At 39.1% G+C, this 17,087-nt stretch overlaps 1 protein-coding gene across 1 annotated transcript in view; it reads right to left on the bottom strand.

The window, feature by feature from the left end:
• PRMT8 (protein arginine methyltransferase 8) overlaps positions 1-17,087 on the bottom strand; it is a 170,198-nt gene that overhangs the window by 60,183 nt on the left and 92,928 nt on the right. Inside the window, exons 5-6 of the mRNA XM_072650330.1 lie at positions 2,333-2,475; positions 1,468-1,555 (exon numbers count right to left, since the gene is read on the bottom strand). Coding sequence (XP_072506431.1) covers positions 1,468-1,555; positions 2,333-2,475 — 231 coding nt within the window. The remainder of the gene's footprint in view (positions 1-1,467; positions 1,556-2,332; positions 2,476-17,087) is intronic.

The following is a 17,087-nucleotide window of genomic DNA, read 5'->3' on the forward strand; positions in this document are numbered from 1 at the left end:
TTTTGATATGACCACCTTGTGGTCTTTAGTTGGCCCCACTTTTGCACATCTGATACAATTTGAAGGTATGGCTTTCTTTTTACTTGGGGACAGCCACAATGTCATAGGGGTAAGATGAGGGAAAGCTTTTATTTCCCAATGTCTTTTGCAATATGCACACACCTGTCCAATCATTTCTTATGAAGCCCCAGGCCCAAGGGTTCAGCTTGATTGCAGAGAATCAAGACTTTGAGTGATCATCGGACACTATGACAGTATTGAGGGGATGTTGTCACAGGGAGGAGATAGGGAAAGAAAAAAGAAAATGGAATCATGACAGGGGAAAACAAGGGGTCTAGTCACAGAAGTGACTGTGCACAGGTTGGCATCCGGGTTATGAGGGGGGATACCAGCAGAGCTGTCAAGAATCGCAGTTTTCTCCCAGATGTATGTGAGGATCTGGATAAAGGGTATTACTAGAGAAGCACAGAATAACAGTACCATCATTCAGGGGAACGATTACCGAGAATCTTCTAATATGTTTTTCATTTCCTTTCCTGTTCTAATTAAATATTTTTACTGATTCTATGATGTGATTTGTCTAGCTTTCTGTTATCACAATAATCACTGAATATTTAGAGCTGAATTAATTAGAAGTCCCTAGTTCCTCACTGCTGTGAAACTTACGTTACCAGAAAAATATTCTCCATAAACTTGACCTCAAGTCTACAACGATATAATATCCTACATTCATCATACTTTCTAAAATAAAGATTTCCACTACCAGAAAAGGAAGGGTCATTTAATTAGGCTAGCTGACATCAAGATGTTTTAAAGAGTAAAAATTACAATGAAGATAATTTTAAGAATTTTGCAATATCCCAGTTGGATATCACTTAGAATATTACAAAATAAAGGCAAGACATCACTGGTCCTGAGACCCATGGTTAGCGACCATGATAACATGGGGGGCCTTCTCTCCAAGGATTTTTCTGCTGACTGCTACCAAGTCTGCAACCCTCATCTGCTCCAATTCATTTTTCATCACATTTGTATCCATTCATTTGCTTACTTGTTCAGTTATTCATTCATTCACTCACTTATCCTTTTATTTCTCCATTCATTCAAGTTTCGTCTATTTAGATTCAGACAATACATGAGTAACATACTTTAAAAACTCTTTAATGATTTCGCATAGTATTGGAGAGAGTAGTTTAAAGAGACAGAGCCAGAAAGTGTTAAAGATGTCTCTTCTCTATTTCGAATCTTCAGCTAAATTCTGACTAGAAACCAAAGAATGGACATGTTAACTCCTGCATCAGCTAAAATGCTTATTCTATTAGCAGTTCTCAACATCAATTAATCTGATCAGTCCCTGAGAATAGACAAATCCAGTTTCATAGTACAAATGGCTCTGACCTGGCCCATCCCAGAAATTCAGTAAGTAGACAACAAAAACCCAATGCTGGACCGAAAAAGGTTACTTACAGTGAATTTTGAAGTCCTTGTACTGTCTGTCTTCAATTGCTACCATGTACAAAGCTGCCCGGTCTGGAAACATAAGCCCTCCAGGTTTCTGTTGATGAATTGTGGGGAAATGGATCTTGTAATCTATTCACCTGACAAAGACATCACATTTTGAACTGCACATAGAAGAACTAGACAAAGCACCCCCACTGCCAATGCTTCAAGTTTTCTTGGTTTGTGGTGTGGACAGTGATGACCTTCAGTGGAGCTTTGGGGCAAAGCATGCACCAGGTGACTCCCGCAGGCTAGACAGGCTCCTCTTCCTCACCTTCCCCACCCCCAACCACAAAGTTTATCACAACTTTTCCTGGAGAATTTTTGGAAGAGGAAACTTTGGAAAAAGTCAGGAGGAGAGCAAAGGAAGGATGAAGTGGGACTTGAAAATAAGGCCAAGGAGGGAAAATGGGCCTTTTTCACTAGGAGGAAGCAGAAGTCAAAAGTACTTAATAATGCCCTTTGGGACCTCTGAATACTTAATACTTAATATTTGCTGCCCTGATGTTCATGTGAATCAAGTGAAATACTTCAATTTCAACAAAAGTAGCCAGAGCTAAACACACAAACTTTCCAGTTATCCTAGTTGGATATTGCATTAGAGTTCATAGGCAAAGGATGTGGTATTAGGTCCACCTTCTCTGAAAGTGAGCTGCTTCAGAGATAGGGGCCAAATGAGGTAACCACTGAAAAGTATTTCTGGCTTGAGGCATTTAGGAATCCCAGTGAGCCGAAGCACAAGAGTGTCTAGCCTCTCTCTAGTCAAAGGACTGAGGCTTAGCTGTGGGTCGACCAGCAATCCAACAAGGAGGGTGACATGCAGGACACCTACCAGCCACTTGTCCCTGGCGAAGATCACTGTGTTAAGCATTGACTCATAGAAAAGACAATAACCCATCCACTCACTGATGATGATGTCTACCTTTTCCACTGGCAACTCCACCTCCTCCACTTTACCCTTAAATATGGTGATGACTATTAGGAGAGAAAAAGAGGAAAAATATTTTTAAACCCTAGGAAGTTAATTGCAGAAGACCCAACTGATAAACTATAATGTCATTGTCAAGGCTGGCTCTCCCCGCAAAAAATTCCCCTCTGATTCTTTATGCAGTATGCCCTCAGCCCACCTAGATTCCATTTACTTTGGGGAAACTAACACTTTCTATATATGTTTAGATCATTGTTGCACATCCCATAAAATTGCAGAACCTCGGAGTTGGAAGGGACCTCAGAGGCTGTGTAGGGCAATCACCACCTGAATAAGGACTTCTACTATAATGTACCTGGTGAACACTCATCTTGCTGTATTTATAAATCTCCAATAAGTGAAAACTTGCTACTTCCCAAGGGAACACATTCTACTTTTTGACAGCTAGAATTGCTAATGGTCTGATAACAGGCTTAGACTTTAATGCTTCAGTGGTCTCTTCAATGTGAGTAGTCCTCTTGCAAAAGGGGGCAATCCATCCATGCCTTCTTATTCTGAGCAACTGTTACCCATGTCCTCTGGTAAATAATACAAAATAAATAAGGAAAGGAAGATGGAACTCAGACGGTGGAAGACTAAGTCTGTATTTTATCCTAGAGGCATGCTGCTGAAGATCCCTAGGAGTCTGCCAAATACAAGTCTCAACATTACATGGAATGTGGAAATTTATGTTTACAGACAGTCTAAAAATTCTTTTAAAAAAAAGATTGTGGTCTTCCTCCTTTCTGTCACTTTACCATCCCCACAGCAAAGGACAAAGAAGGTTGTAAAGGCAAAACAGCTATGTTGTTTTGTCTTTGTTTTATGGATTGCCTTGACCAAAGAATTCAACATTTGATGGTCAACCTATTGGTGAAGTCTCTTTCCTTTGTTAGGCTGGTCCTCAGAAAGCAGGCTTAGTTTGTGGCTAGGATCATATTCAATGCCATTCCTGCATGGCAGAACTTGCAAGGCACCATGCTCTGTTGGTATAGCCTTCAAGACACTCAGATCATTTCTATGCTATGATGAATCATGAGAAAAGTGCTTTTGTAAAAGCTTCATAAAGTTTTACCCATTGTGACTTCTTTTAGCATATAAACCATACAGAGGTACAGACCAATACAATCCACTCTGGTATTTGGGGACTAAGAACACAGTGTGACATGTATTCAAGCTTTTTGCTTATTCTTATCTAATTCCACTCTGACTTATCATTGGATCCTTTCCCACAGCCAGTTGAGAAAAAAGCAGAGAAGATAAAATGGGGTATCTCCTCTCAACAGGGTTTGGTGGGAAATTTTCTAGAGATAAGCCACTAAGAGTATACTGGAGTAAGTGCTGGGATGTTTTGGGGGAACTATTACCATGAGAGGTCAACCTGACACAGAACTCATCAGTATCACTTATAAAGACTGTCCAAATGAGGTCAGGGATATAAATCCCTGATTAATTTATTATTCTGAACAGAACCAACAAATGTTTGTAGGCTTTATCTTTTATAATTTACCTGCAGAACTGATTTGTCTTCGTGTGTGTGTGCGTGTGCATGTGTGCATGCATGTGTAAGCATGATTTTTCCAAATTATGATAGCACTTAGAAAAAAAAGAATTATAGATCTTAAGAGCTAGAATAGTCCATAAAGATCAAATAATCCATCTTTTGGATAAGGAAATTGAGAGAGGAAAGGAATGGGAAGCAAGATCTTCTGACTCCAAGTCCAGAGTTTGCACTAATGCCATACTGACACCTGAAAGGCTACCCATAAAAGTTTTATAGGGTGACATAGGGGTATGGGCTGGCCTGCACTCATTATGTGGTAAAGTCCCCTCCATGATGCCCAGAACTTGGTACTATATAATATGGATTCTCCCAGGGCCAAAGCTAGGGATGATTGAATGACCTCTCTCACAATTGTCCAGATCACTGTATAAATGGAAACCATTTACAGCAAATACCAGTAATTAAATTATTTCATTTATGCAGGAAGAGAAAAAGAATAGATCAGTCAAAAAAAAAAATTCTACTACTTGGCACTGTGAAATCAATGATTAAGCACTAGAGTTAGAGCTAAGAAGACCTGGTTTTAAATACTGCCCTTGGCCTTTATTGACTGTATGACCTTGGGCAAGTCACTTAAACTCTCTGAATCTCAGTTTCTTCATATGTAAAATGGGGATAATAGTCCCTGTAGAACATCCCTCACAGAATTATTGTGAGGATTTCTTGAGATGTTTTAATGTAGGCTTGTGGGCCAATGTGACCTACAATATTCCCAAGTGAACTAGATTAAAATATAAATGGAAAATATTTAACAAAATTGATCTAATGCATATGAGGTTCTTTGTAAACTTTACAATGCTATATAAATATCAGTTATTACCATATCTTATTATCATATCTTACATCAATACATCAATACAGTGCAATCCAATGTGATCTGAGAGCTGAAAGCAGAAAGTAACTGGATTATACGGTAAAACCCTGAGAACCACAGAATTGGAAAACAAAGACGTGTGCGGGGAAGGTGTCGGGGGAAGGCAGCTACTTTTAGTGCTTATGTAGGTCTTCTCTCTGACAAGTTATTTAGCTACCATCAACATGGGTCCTGGTGACTGATTATGGGAAATTAGGGGTAGACTCAGTCGCTGATGGGGTTGTGAGAGTGAGCCAAGAGCTAGGTATTCACGGTATAGGAAAAAGGACTGTGAGTGAAGGGAGGAGGTAGTAGGGAACATGACTGAGTCAGTGGGAGTCAGGATATGTTACTATGTTAAGGTCATCCCCCCACAGCCCTGTCATGGGGTAACTGCAGGTTGTCCAGCAATGCAACCCAGAAGTAAAAAAGTAAAGACCATGACATTTTATACTGAGCTTCAAATGTAGGGGTTTGGCACCTTGAGTGATGAAAGTGAGGACAGTGAATCCTAGACAAGAAAGGGAAAAGAGAGACCAATGCTTTGAGGTAAGAAATTTTATAAAGCTCTGAGTGCCAGGGTAGCAATGTTAGTATTCCTATGTAGAGAAAGAAATATTTGGAAAGCAATAATGAAAAATCCCTGCCAAACACATGTCTAAATACCACAGTTCTGAGCTTCCAGTCACCTCTCCAGGGAGGGGAGGACTGTGGGGAGGGTTGGATCAGAAACAGATAGAGAGCTCAGGTGGATTTGAGATCAGTGGGACATCAAATGGTCCATAACAACATCATCACCAGCTCTGCCATGGAGGCAGTCAACCTTCTCCTTCCCCAGGCTCCATAAAGGGTCTGATGACTTCATTCAGGGAGCCAAGGGGAACAGTTGTGGTACTGTCAGCTGGCCATTTGGAAACTGGTAGAGCAGCAGATGAGTCTGGGCCAGAACATAGACTACTTCCCAGGTGGCAGTGCTTCAGGAGAAACAGAAGCCAATGGAAGTGTTTTCCAACAGTCAGGCTAGCCTGCAACCCAGGCAATTAGGAGCTACTTGTCCCAGGCAGACATTCCAATGTTTTGGAATAAGGGCTATGGTTGAAAAACAGGGGATTCTAAAGGAGTAGCAATAGAAAAATCTTTAAGGACCAAGGTCATAATCCCCAGAGTGAAGTCATTTTGAACCAACACAATCCATATTTTCATGAAAGATCAAAGTCCTTTGTTGGCTTGTTGATATAGGCAATTTACCTCAACAGAAGACTTCCATCATAATTCTCAAATCCAACCCATATATCACCATACTAATTTTGACCCACATCACCTTTGGTGTAGACTATTGTGATAGCCTCCTAATTAATTTCCCTCTCCAATCCGTCCTTCACACAGTGCCAAAATCACATTTCTTAGACACAAATCTGATTGTGTTGCTTCCCTGCTCAAAAATCTTTGGGAGCTCCCCTTTGCCTTTAGGATGAGAATAAAATATCCTCAGCCTGGCATTTAAAGCTCTTTGCAGTCTTGGTCTAACCTAACTTTCCTGCCATTTCTTATTATTCCAGTAAAAAATGTACCTGCCTGCCCCACCTCACCCCATCCCCCAAGCATCTTCTTAACTTCCTCTCTTTTGTCTTGTTCCTGTTCCTAGTATTTGGCATCAATTCAGCATTCTGTCTCCTCTCTCTGTACTTTTGCACAAGCTGTTCCCCATGTCCAGAATGTTCTCTTTTTTTAAATGACATCTCTTAGAATTCCCAGCTTCCTTCAAAGCTAAGTTCAGATGCCACAACTTCCTTGAGGTCATCCCTGATCTCTCCTGGTTCTTAGGGCTTTCCACTTCTTCAAATGATTTCATCATTATTTAACTATGTGCATCTTGCATCCTTCCAGAGCAGAAAAGTTTCTAGGGAGCAGAGACTATGTCATTTTTGTTTTTATATTCCCAGCATCTAGCACAGTGCCATGCATATAGTAAGTACTTAATACATGTTTGTTTAATTATTGAATGAGTTGACCAGTTATTGAACTGAAATTTGAGTAATGTACCTCTTGCAGAACTCAGAGGGATGAATCTAACATGTCCCCCTCTAATTGCCCTATAACAAACTAAAGTCCAATTACATATTTTTGGAGAGGGTAGAAGTAATCAGTGACTAAAATGAGATTTGGATTGGAGCTGAATATTTTTATAACCTGGGAGGAGAGGAATAAGGAAAGATCTGCATCTGAATTGAAGAGATCCTAGGCCAGGTTCATGGACCTGGAGGATTCATGCATAAATTTCAGTGGGTCCATAAACTTTGATAGGAAAAAAATACATTTTTATATTCACTAGTTTCTAACTGGAAATTATAAACAACCAATATCATTCTGAAGAGTCTATAGGCTTTATCACTCTGCCAAAGAGGGTCAACATACAAAGATGCAGGAAACCCTGCTCTAGCTAGACTTCCATACAAAGGGTAAATGAAAGAATGGCCATGGCTAGTTTTGGGTAGATCCCAGTAACAGATGGACAAAGAACAAGGTAGTAAAGAGGAAGGTATGTTAGGAAATGCTCATGAAGAGTAGTCTGAATTAGAGAAGGGAGTAAGAATGACCCCTATCTGAAAAGGAGAGACTATGGAGGGAATTGAGTACAAAGTAATGGGAGCCAAACCTTAGCTGAATAGTGGAGGCAGGTGCAAGAATAACTTACTAAAAGAGAAGTGAAGAACATGCATTCTGGGTTAAGGCTCACAAGAAACAGGATGAAGAACAAAGCTAAATGGAGTTAAGAAAGTAAGCAGAGGTTGCTGTGAAAAATAAAGGTACTCCATGAAGATGAGAATATGAGAAAACTTTCGCTCAAGCTGAACCATCATCTGAACATCCTAAGTTCACTGGCAGGGGAAAATGGGGACAAGGAATCAAGTCAAGTGAACAAGCGGTTCCTATGTTCCAGGTTGGAGATGCAAAGAAAGACAAAAACAGTCCCTGCTCTCAAGGAGCTCCCATTATGATGGTGAAAAGAGCATGTGAATGATTAATATATCCAACTATAAACTGGAAGGTCCAGGATCCCTGAGGTGTCCTCTCTACCCTACTTCCCTATGAGAAAAAGGGAGAGTAACAGGAACCTTTAGAGAGGACTAATTATTTTGAAGAAGACATTGGGAGTCTGTCACTTTTTGAAGCTCTTATGTAACCTATTTCCCAGCCTATTTACAAAGTGTGATCATGTATCCTTGATTCACGTGATTTCTTGTCAGAAATGAATGTAAAATGGCCAGCCCAAGTGCTTGTGATGGTGTGGGTTGCATGTGGAGTATTCAATGGTATGGACAACCAGGACTGTGAATAAGAATATCAGTAAGACTAATTGAATCAATGCAAATCAGTCATTATGTTCAGATCTGGAGACCCAATGGTACAGGTGGGAGAACCCTGAGAAGTTGTAAGTGGGCAAGAGATATGGGACTGTCTTAGTTCAAACCCTGGAAGTTTGTATTGAGCCCCTAGAGTAGGACTTTCAGTTGAGACAATATGAAGAGAGAAGACCTTCTGGGCCGGAGAAGTAGACTGGCACGTCTGGTCTGCACATCAAACTGAGAACCTATTCTGATTCACAATTCCACTCAGTGGTCTGATTTCAACACAGTCTGTCTCAAACATTCACAGTTTACTTCTTCTAGAGTCATGTTCACCACATAATGACAGCATAAAAGAGACTTTTTGATGTATTTCCTAAATAGGCTGAGAAATATTGAGCAAAACATCAGCTTCGGTGATCCCCTCCCTTGTGACAATATCAGTATTTGGGAACCAATAATGAAAGAAGCCACACAGATGTTACAGATTTGAATGACACAATTCTTAGCCCCAAATGGCCTCTGCACAGTAAGAAAGGATGCCTGGAGGCAATAGGAAGTGTTTTATACGGGTGAATCCAACATTCATATTTAATCAAGACCAATGTGAGTAGATCCACAAACTCCTTCATTTTTGGGGGGGAGGGGGAAAATTACTCGTGGCATTCGTACAGGAAAGAGAGGAAGACTTTATTTCTATTTTTTGCTTCAGTTCTCCTTTATCCTATTTCTAAATATGGTTTCTTTTGAATTATGCCCACAGCTGCATTGCCATGAAAATCACTGAATGGACTTAAGAGAATTCATAGCATGGTAGGAAAGATATGAGGTTATCATCAGAAGACCTGGGTTATAGTCCTGAATTTTGTGCATATTAACACAAAGCTACTATTATTTCATGTAATCTTGCTTGCAAAAAATAATCTTTGAAGAAAGTATTTTTAAATCTTAAAGTAATATATGTGTGAGGTATTACCTCATCAGTCAGTCAACAAGCATTTATTATGCATCCATTATATTCCAGGCACTGTGCTAGACACCGAAGATATAAAGGCAGAAATGAAAGTCTCTACTTCGGGGAACTTACATTCTATCAACACAAATAGAAAGTATATATACAAGATAAGTAAAAAGTGATTTCAGGGGTCATGAGTAGCTGGTAGAATCGGGAAGGATCACACATGTGGGACTGCAACTGAGCTTTGAAGCAAGCTAGGACTCTAAGAGATGGGGGTGACCAAGAATTGCACCTCAGGCATGAGGGACAGCCTTTGCAAAGGTCCAAAGTGAGACATGCAATAGCATGCACGAGGAACAGAAAATAGGATAGTGTGGTGGAAACACAGAATGTGCCAAGGGGACTAATGCGTAATAAGCTTGCAAAGTTATGCTGGACTCAGACTAGGAAGGGCTTTCAATGTCAAATGAAGAACTTTTTATTTTATCTCCAAGGCAATAGGGAATCGCTGAAACTTTATGAGGAGGGAAGTGATGTGGTCAAACTTGTGCTTTAGGAATGTCACTTTTGGAGCTTTTTGGATGAAGTTAAAGGAAAGATTTAAAGCAGAGATATGAAGGATAATAGGAGATAATAGTTTACTGAAAGATGATGAAAGCCTAAATTGGACTAGTGATAAGTGATGAGAAGAAGGAAAGCAGCAATCCTTTAGTAAGCACCTATCATGTACCAAGAACTTTTCAGATAGAGAAGAGATGTGAGAGATGTTAAGGAACAATGAGACTTGGCAACTGGCTGGAAATAGTGGATAAGGAAACAGAGATGATGATGATGGTGGTGGTGATGAGGAGGATAAGCATTTACATAGCACTTTAAAGTTGTATCATTTTATCCTCATAATAATCATAGGAGGTAGGTGCTAATATTATCAACATTTTTCATATGAGGAAACTGAGGCAAATGGAGGTAAAAATGAATTGCTTAGGGTCACATAGCTAGTTCATTATAAAGTGCTGGAACTGAACTCAGGTCTTCCTGGCTCCAGTATGAACACTCTTTCTACAGGACCACCTAGACACTTACAGGCAAGAAGAATCCTGAAGTTTCATTGGGAAGAAATAAAGGTTTTAAGGAACAGAAGAGTACTTCTGTTTTAGAGAAGTGTTTGAGATGCCTGTGGGACAACTAGCAGGAAATATTCAATAGACCATTAGAGAAGCAAGACTGGGCTCAAGACATACAGGCTAGATATACAGATCCGGAAATTATATGTGTAGAATGCCTGCTTGTATTATAGATGAGGAAATTGTGTCTCAGGGGTAGGGAAATGACTAGTCCAAAGTCACAAAGCTAGTGATAGAGGAGGTCCCAAGTCTCCTGACCTCCTAGGATATTTTGCTTTCATCCTCTAATCAGCTTAACTTAAACTTGATGTTTTGATTTCCTTATCAATATAATACATATCTTTCTTCCAATACAGATCTCTACCAATTAATTACTCGTTTTAACACTTACCAAAGCTTTAGCAATTGGTTGACTTGAAGAATTTCTCTTCTGTGGGAAACTAAAATTGCCCTCTTTGTGCTACCAAGTTACTGATTAGGGCAGGATGGTGGCAGAGAGGTAAACAGTGTCCTTCAGTTGTTGAAATCGGGAGGTGGAGAGGGATTTGTGGCATGAGAGAGCTACCTTGTTTAGGGTTTTACCTCCAATCTGAACTTGCCCCCACTAAAATGTTGGTTCAAGAATGATGGAAAATTTGTCTGAGTGACTATGACAGGGTCTTCATTTGTAGACTTTAAAATAATTAATCTACTTAAACACTGAATAGGGAGCAATAGACTCTGAATTGGGAAATTTTCTCCATACCTTCAAGTAAACACATTAAATGTCTGGTTGAGTAAAGTGTGAGTGCATGTATTGATTGCTTGGTTGTTGGTTTCTTTCTGGCATTATTGAAATCTAGGCATTATGAAAAATGGATCTTTATTTTGTTAAAGGGATAGTGGCAAAACTGTGTGGCTCAGCATTGTCTTACCATCAGAAACAGAGGGCATTGCCCTGTGGATATCTGAAGCTACTCAATTGTCCCACATGAGTCACGTATCTGAGTTGATACATGTTTCTAATTTCTCTCCCCCAATGAAATAAAAAGAAGGTGTTTGACTCATAACCTGTGTGAGCTCTTTGGTATTTTTGGAATTAGTAGCAATTGCAAAACCTCTGTGACTCTTTGGTCATTTGTCACCAGAGTTGACAAATGTAAGTTTAAGTCACATCTTGCCTCTTGATTTCACTGACAAAAAAGACTCATCTTGATGTCTAGTCTCCTCTTAACCCTCTGTCTTCATTACTTTTTTCCCCTTCTCCTGTTGCCCTAGATCACCAGTCATAAAATTCAAAATGTCACCATCAGTCCTTGGCAAAATTCATATTCATAAATGAGACTGGAGTCTTTCTCCTTAGAAAGATCCACCCACTGTCCTGGTATGAGAATTTGCCCTGGCAGGATGGTAGAGATTATCTCAATTGCCACACCCAGGGTTGTCTGCTGACCAATAGAAAATTAGTTAGATTAGTGTGGAAAGGCCATCCATTCCAGATATCCTGAACATGTATCTTATTCACAGGATCTACAGAGAACACCAATTAAAACACAGAGAGATAATCCAATCTGATCTGATCATCTAATCATCTGCTTTTGGTGCTCTGTGAAGTAGGAGGTAAAGGTGAAGTCATGGGATGGATTAGGAGCCTATCCAAGGAAGAACAACCAGGATTGTGAATGGACACAAAACCATTCGCTATATGGAATAGTTGAAGAAATTGGAGATGCTTAATTTGGAGGAAAGAAGTCTTAGGGAGGACATGATAGATATGTTCAAATATTTGGAGATTTGTCACATAGAAAGGGGAGTCAACATTTTCTTTTGTCACAAAGGACAGAATTAAGGCCAAAGAGTGGAAACCAAAGAAAGAGGAGATTTGGGCTCCATGTAAAGGGGAGGAGACGGGAATTCAATGATTAGCGTTGTCTAACAGTGGAATGAGATGACTTACAAAGTAGGAGTTTCCTTTGACTAAAGTAGTTAAGCAGATACTGAAAGACCGTTCCTTCCTCCTGCTTCCTGGATCGAATATAAAACTGGTTTTCACCCTTATTAAACTTCTTATTTTTTAAGCCTTTTCAATACAGAATGCCCCTTCTCCATAAGCTTGGCCACACAGAGAATGGACGAAGAGTTGGAGTTCTCCTTTTCTACCAAAGAAGCCAGGAATAGGAATGATTTGCTTTTATATCTAAGGAATTGTCTTATTTGTGTCCGAGCTAGCAGTTTCTTGTTAGGTTATTTATGAACCTCTCAGAGAATGTTCTGAGCTATTTGTGAGGCATATTTATACATACAAGTACACACATATGTATATGTACATAGGTGCATATTTATACATGTACACATGTATGTAAGCATACATGTGTATATATGCATGTTTGTGTATGCCTATTCACACGTATCTATATTAGGATACTATTATCTCTAAGTCTGCTTCCAGCTCTAAAGATCTAAGCTGCTATGGAAGCGTAGTGTTGGGCAGGGTGAACAAAACTTGGAAGGCAAACAAAGGCTGTCCTAGGCTGATAGGTTTTGGAAAACTCTTTAAATCAGGCAGCATAGCACAGAGAAAGAAAAAAGCCTGGATTTGTAATCAGAGTGGTCAGGTGCTTCCTGGTTCTAAAGCTTAATACCTATGTGGCACCTGGACAAACTATGTAAATTCTCTAGCCTTTAGTTTAGGGAAATGGGGAAATGAGACCATTGGACAGCTACTCTTAAGGGTCCTTTTGGTTCTACACCATGTTGTTTTTGACAGGTTTCATTCCTACTTTCTATGTCTGAATCATTCATGGGCCAGGGTATGCACAGAAACTCCATCCTATATTTTTTAAATATGATATATTTTGTGGCTTGCATAGCAAAGAGGAAAATTAAAAATATTATCTCCATCCCTGGGTTTGCCTAGAAGGACCCAAGTTTTGCTGCAGGGATATCTGTCTCATTGTTCAGATGTATCTTTTCATGATTTACCTGATCTCTCTGGAATTTTTCTTTCCTCTCTTAAACTCTCCTCCGCCACCACCCCAAACACCTACCACTCCCAATTCTACCTGAACTAATCAAGTCCAGCAACAGAGTAATCAAAGACATCTAGAATGATCAAACTGAAGACTTAAAGGGGACCTCTAAGGTAATTTTTAATCCAATCCATACCCCAAACATAAATCTAATCAGCAGCATCTAAATTGATTATCTAGTCTCTATGCTTTATCTAACCTTCAATGACTACTTCATGAAACAGTCCCTTCTATTTTGGAGTAGCTCTAATTGTTAAGATGTTTTCCTTATGTTGAGATAAAATCTGCCTCCCAGAAATTTCTACCTATTGCTCACTAGGATCAAAGAGAGCAAATCTGGTCCTCCTTCCACATGAAAACTCATAAAACTCCTAAAGGAAATATTATGCTCCCTCCCTATGTTTTTCTTCCCATGATTAAACATCCTCAGTTCCTTTAAGCTGGTTATGCTCTATATATTTTCCAACTTATCAATGTTCCTTCTATAATGTAGCACTTAGAATCAGACACAGTACTGTAGATGTGATCTGAACCAGGACAGAATATAGTTTAATTATCACCTCCTTTACTCTGGATACTCTGCTTCTATTGATTTAGTCTATGAGTATATTCATTTTTTTTTGGTTGCCATACCATACTAATTCGTATTACACTTGAAATCCAATAAAACGCCAAGTACTTTTTCATATGAACTACTTGGTAGCCAAGGCCCCCTCACTTATGCAGTTGAGTTTTTGAACCCAAGTATGGAACCATACATTTTTCTACATTAAATTTCATCTATTTTGTTTTAGCCCACCATCCCAATTTGTAGAAATTGTCTTGGACCCTAGTTGTTTCAGTTGATATATTTATCTAACGCAAATTTTAATTTATAGATTAAAATTTTGGAGAAAACAGGACTAAGGACAGGTTCCTGGAATATTTCACCAAACAACTGGGTAGACATGAATCCAATAGTCAAACCTATCAGTCAGTTCCATCATGAACTTGCCTAACTCTACAATGCTCTAGTTTACTAATCTTTATATTGTTCATAAGCAGACTATAAGAGATTTTTGTCAAATACACTAATAAAATCCAGCTATGCTGTCCTCTGGTCTACTAATCTAATAACTTCAATAAAGAAAGAGTTGAAGGAAGGAAGGAAAGAAGGAAGGAAGGAAGAGGAATTTCATCTTATATAGGACTTAGGTTCTAAGACAGGTCATCATGTAAGGTATATAAATTTTGACACAGAGTCAAAATTATTTTAGAAAATTCCTATGTCATCCCTAATACTTAGAGTATTGCTAAACAGTTTTAGCTAGAAATGAACTAGGTGTCTTTAAAAGATGTTAGTCTGTATTAGAGAACAGATGGATCTGAGATGGTTGCTATCAAAATAGTTGAATGGAAGCTTTATTTTTCTGGATTTTCAGCTAAGCTTGATCAGGAGAGAAAGTGGGAACCAGGACTTCTACTCATATAGGAGGTAACAAAACTAGGCAAAGAAAAAAACTAGCAGACAAGAAAGCAGATGATGAGGGGAAAAATATTCTTAAAAGGGTTCACACCTAAGTGTGATTATGTTAGAGTGTGATCACACCACTATACAGCTTCACCACCAAGAGAGAACTTAAGGAAGTGAGAGGGAACAAAACAAGAGGCTTCTCGCTGACCAGGAATGGTAAACAAGCTAAGAAAGGCTGTCTGTCTCATTAGTTCTACAAGTCTCAGTGCACACCAGTAGGTATGAGGATGAGATTTTTCTAATCACACTCAGTCCAGTCAGATAGTCATTCTGTGAGAGGTACATTTACTTACTGAATGGAATGGTGAGCAGAGTGGTCCACACTGTTTATATTTTCTCTCACCTCTCTCCCCTCTTTCCCTTTCCCTCTCTCTCTCTTTCACTCTCTAGCTCTCTATCTCTGTCTGTCTGTCTCTCTCTCTCTCAGCAAGTATCACTGAATTAGTTTAACATGATTTGTTTTTTGATGAATCCATACCCTCTTGATCATGAAATCCCTTTCTATGACTGTAATGTTTGTCAGATTCATTGCAGACTGCTTGTTATTTGCACACATATGAATATAGAGAGTCATATTAAAAATCACATTTCTGTGTTCAGGTTTGTTCAAGCAGATCTGTGACTGTGTATGAATGAAGTCAGTTAGTGTGATGGAATGGAAACTACACTGACTTGGGAAGCAAGAGAACTAAATTCTAATCCCAGCCCTTCCACTAACTCAGAGTCTAATCTTGGGTAAATCATTTAAATTCTGTGGACTTCAGTCTCCCCATTTTTCCAAATGATAATCACTTGTCAAGGATGCTAGCGATGGTTCCTACTTCAGGTTTATGTTGAACTAGATGAACTTGAACCTGAGTCCTCTTTCAATGATGAAATTCCAAAATTCTATGATAGGGTTAGATTAGATGTTGTCTAAGTCCTTTTCCTGGTTTTATAATTCTATAACTATATTTTTCTATGAGGAAATATTTTTTAAGAGTTCTGGGTGGCAAGTATTTTTAAAAGTCCTATACTGTTATTTCTGTTTCTGTGCCCACGTATCTTAAATCCACTCCAAGTGCTAATTAAGCATATTAAAAATTTTCCATGGAATTATCCCCCCTGTTTCTTCATCAGCTTGACTTAGGTTCTAAGCAGAAAGAATAGAAAGAATATTATCTTGGGAAGGAGAGGACCTGGGTTGTAGTTCTAACTCTACTAGTAACTAACTGTGGCCTTGGGCAAATCACTTCATCTCTAGAGGCCTCAGTCTCCTGACTTATCAAATTATAAGTTTAACAAAATTTGTCAAAATGATGAATTTGAGGAGGTTGGAACAAATTGGAGGAAGTTGATTTTCTCTAGGGTCCCCTTCAGCTATAACTTTTGCTCTCATGGCAATTGATATTAGATTTATTGTACTTGGCCTCCAATAGCAGAACTGGGACATATGGATTATTACAGATAAAAGAGTTTGGGTCAATGTAAGTAACAATTTCTTCATAATTATTGTTGTCCAAAAGAGAAATAGGCTAGAAATGAGTCTGTCATTATTGGAGGTGTCCAAACAGAAGTTAAATGGCCACTTGTCTGGAATATTGGTGAGAGCAGTCATGCTTCAATTGCCTCATGAATTAAATGATTCAACTACAAATCCAACAAACATTACCTTTGTTGGGGGTAGGAGCTGGACTAGACGACTTGTCTCTCAAACTCTGAAATTCCAGAGCTCTCTATTGTGAGTACTGTGAGAATGATAGAAAAAGAGCAGTGAGGAGGGGATTTTACTCCTCACCTACCTCTTCTTTGGGAAACTGAAAAGCACTGATGTTGTTGTCCTTTGAAAGTCGAGAAAATAGATTTCATTCCCTTTGGAATGTGTCTGTGTGTGGGGGGGTGGGGTGGGTGTGTTCTTTGTAGACATGAGAGTAATAGAATTAATCTTCCCATTCTTCTATTGAAATCTAGAAGTTTGACTTTTGTGCCACTCAGAAGTATGTTCTGGAAACTCTGGGTCAAATCAGAAGGGCTATACCTGATGTCTAGAAACTTCAGTCCTGATAGTTTTCACTGAGCACAGAGACTCTAGATAACCACAATGCTTTGTTCTCAGATTGTAAGTCAGGGGAAGTGAGGATCAGGGGCATCCATCTCTTAGTGGACTCCATTCTGAGACTTTCATTTTTTGCATTCTCAACTGAATACTCAACTATTCAGATTGTGATAAGGGTCTAGGGAGAAGAAGGGGCCAAGAAGCTTAGAAGATGAATT

Source organism: Notamacropus eugenii, chromosome 3 (assembly GCF_028372415.1).
Source record: "Notamacropus eugenii isolate mMacEug1 chromosome 3, mMacEug1.pri_v2, whole genome shotgun sequence".
In the NCBI taxonomy this organism is placed as follows: domain Eukaryota; kingdom Metazoa; phylum Chordata; class Mammalia; order Diprotodontia; family Macropodidae; genus Notamacropus; species Notamacropus eugenii.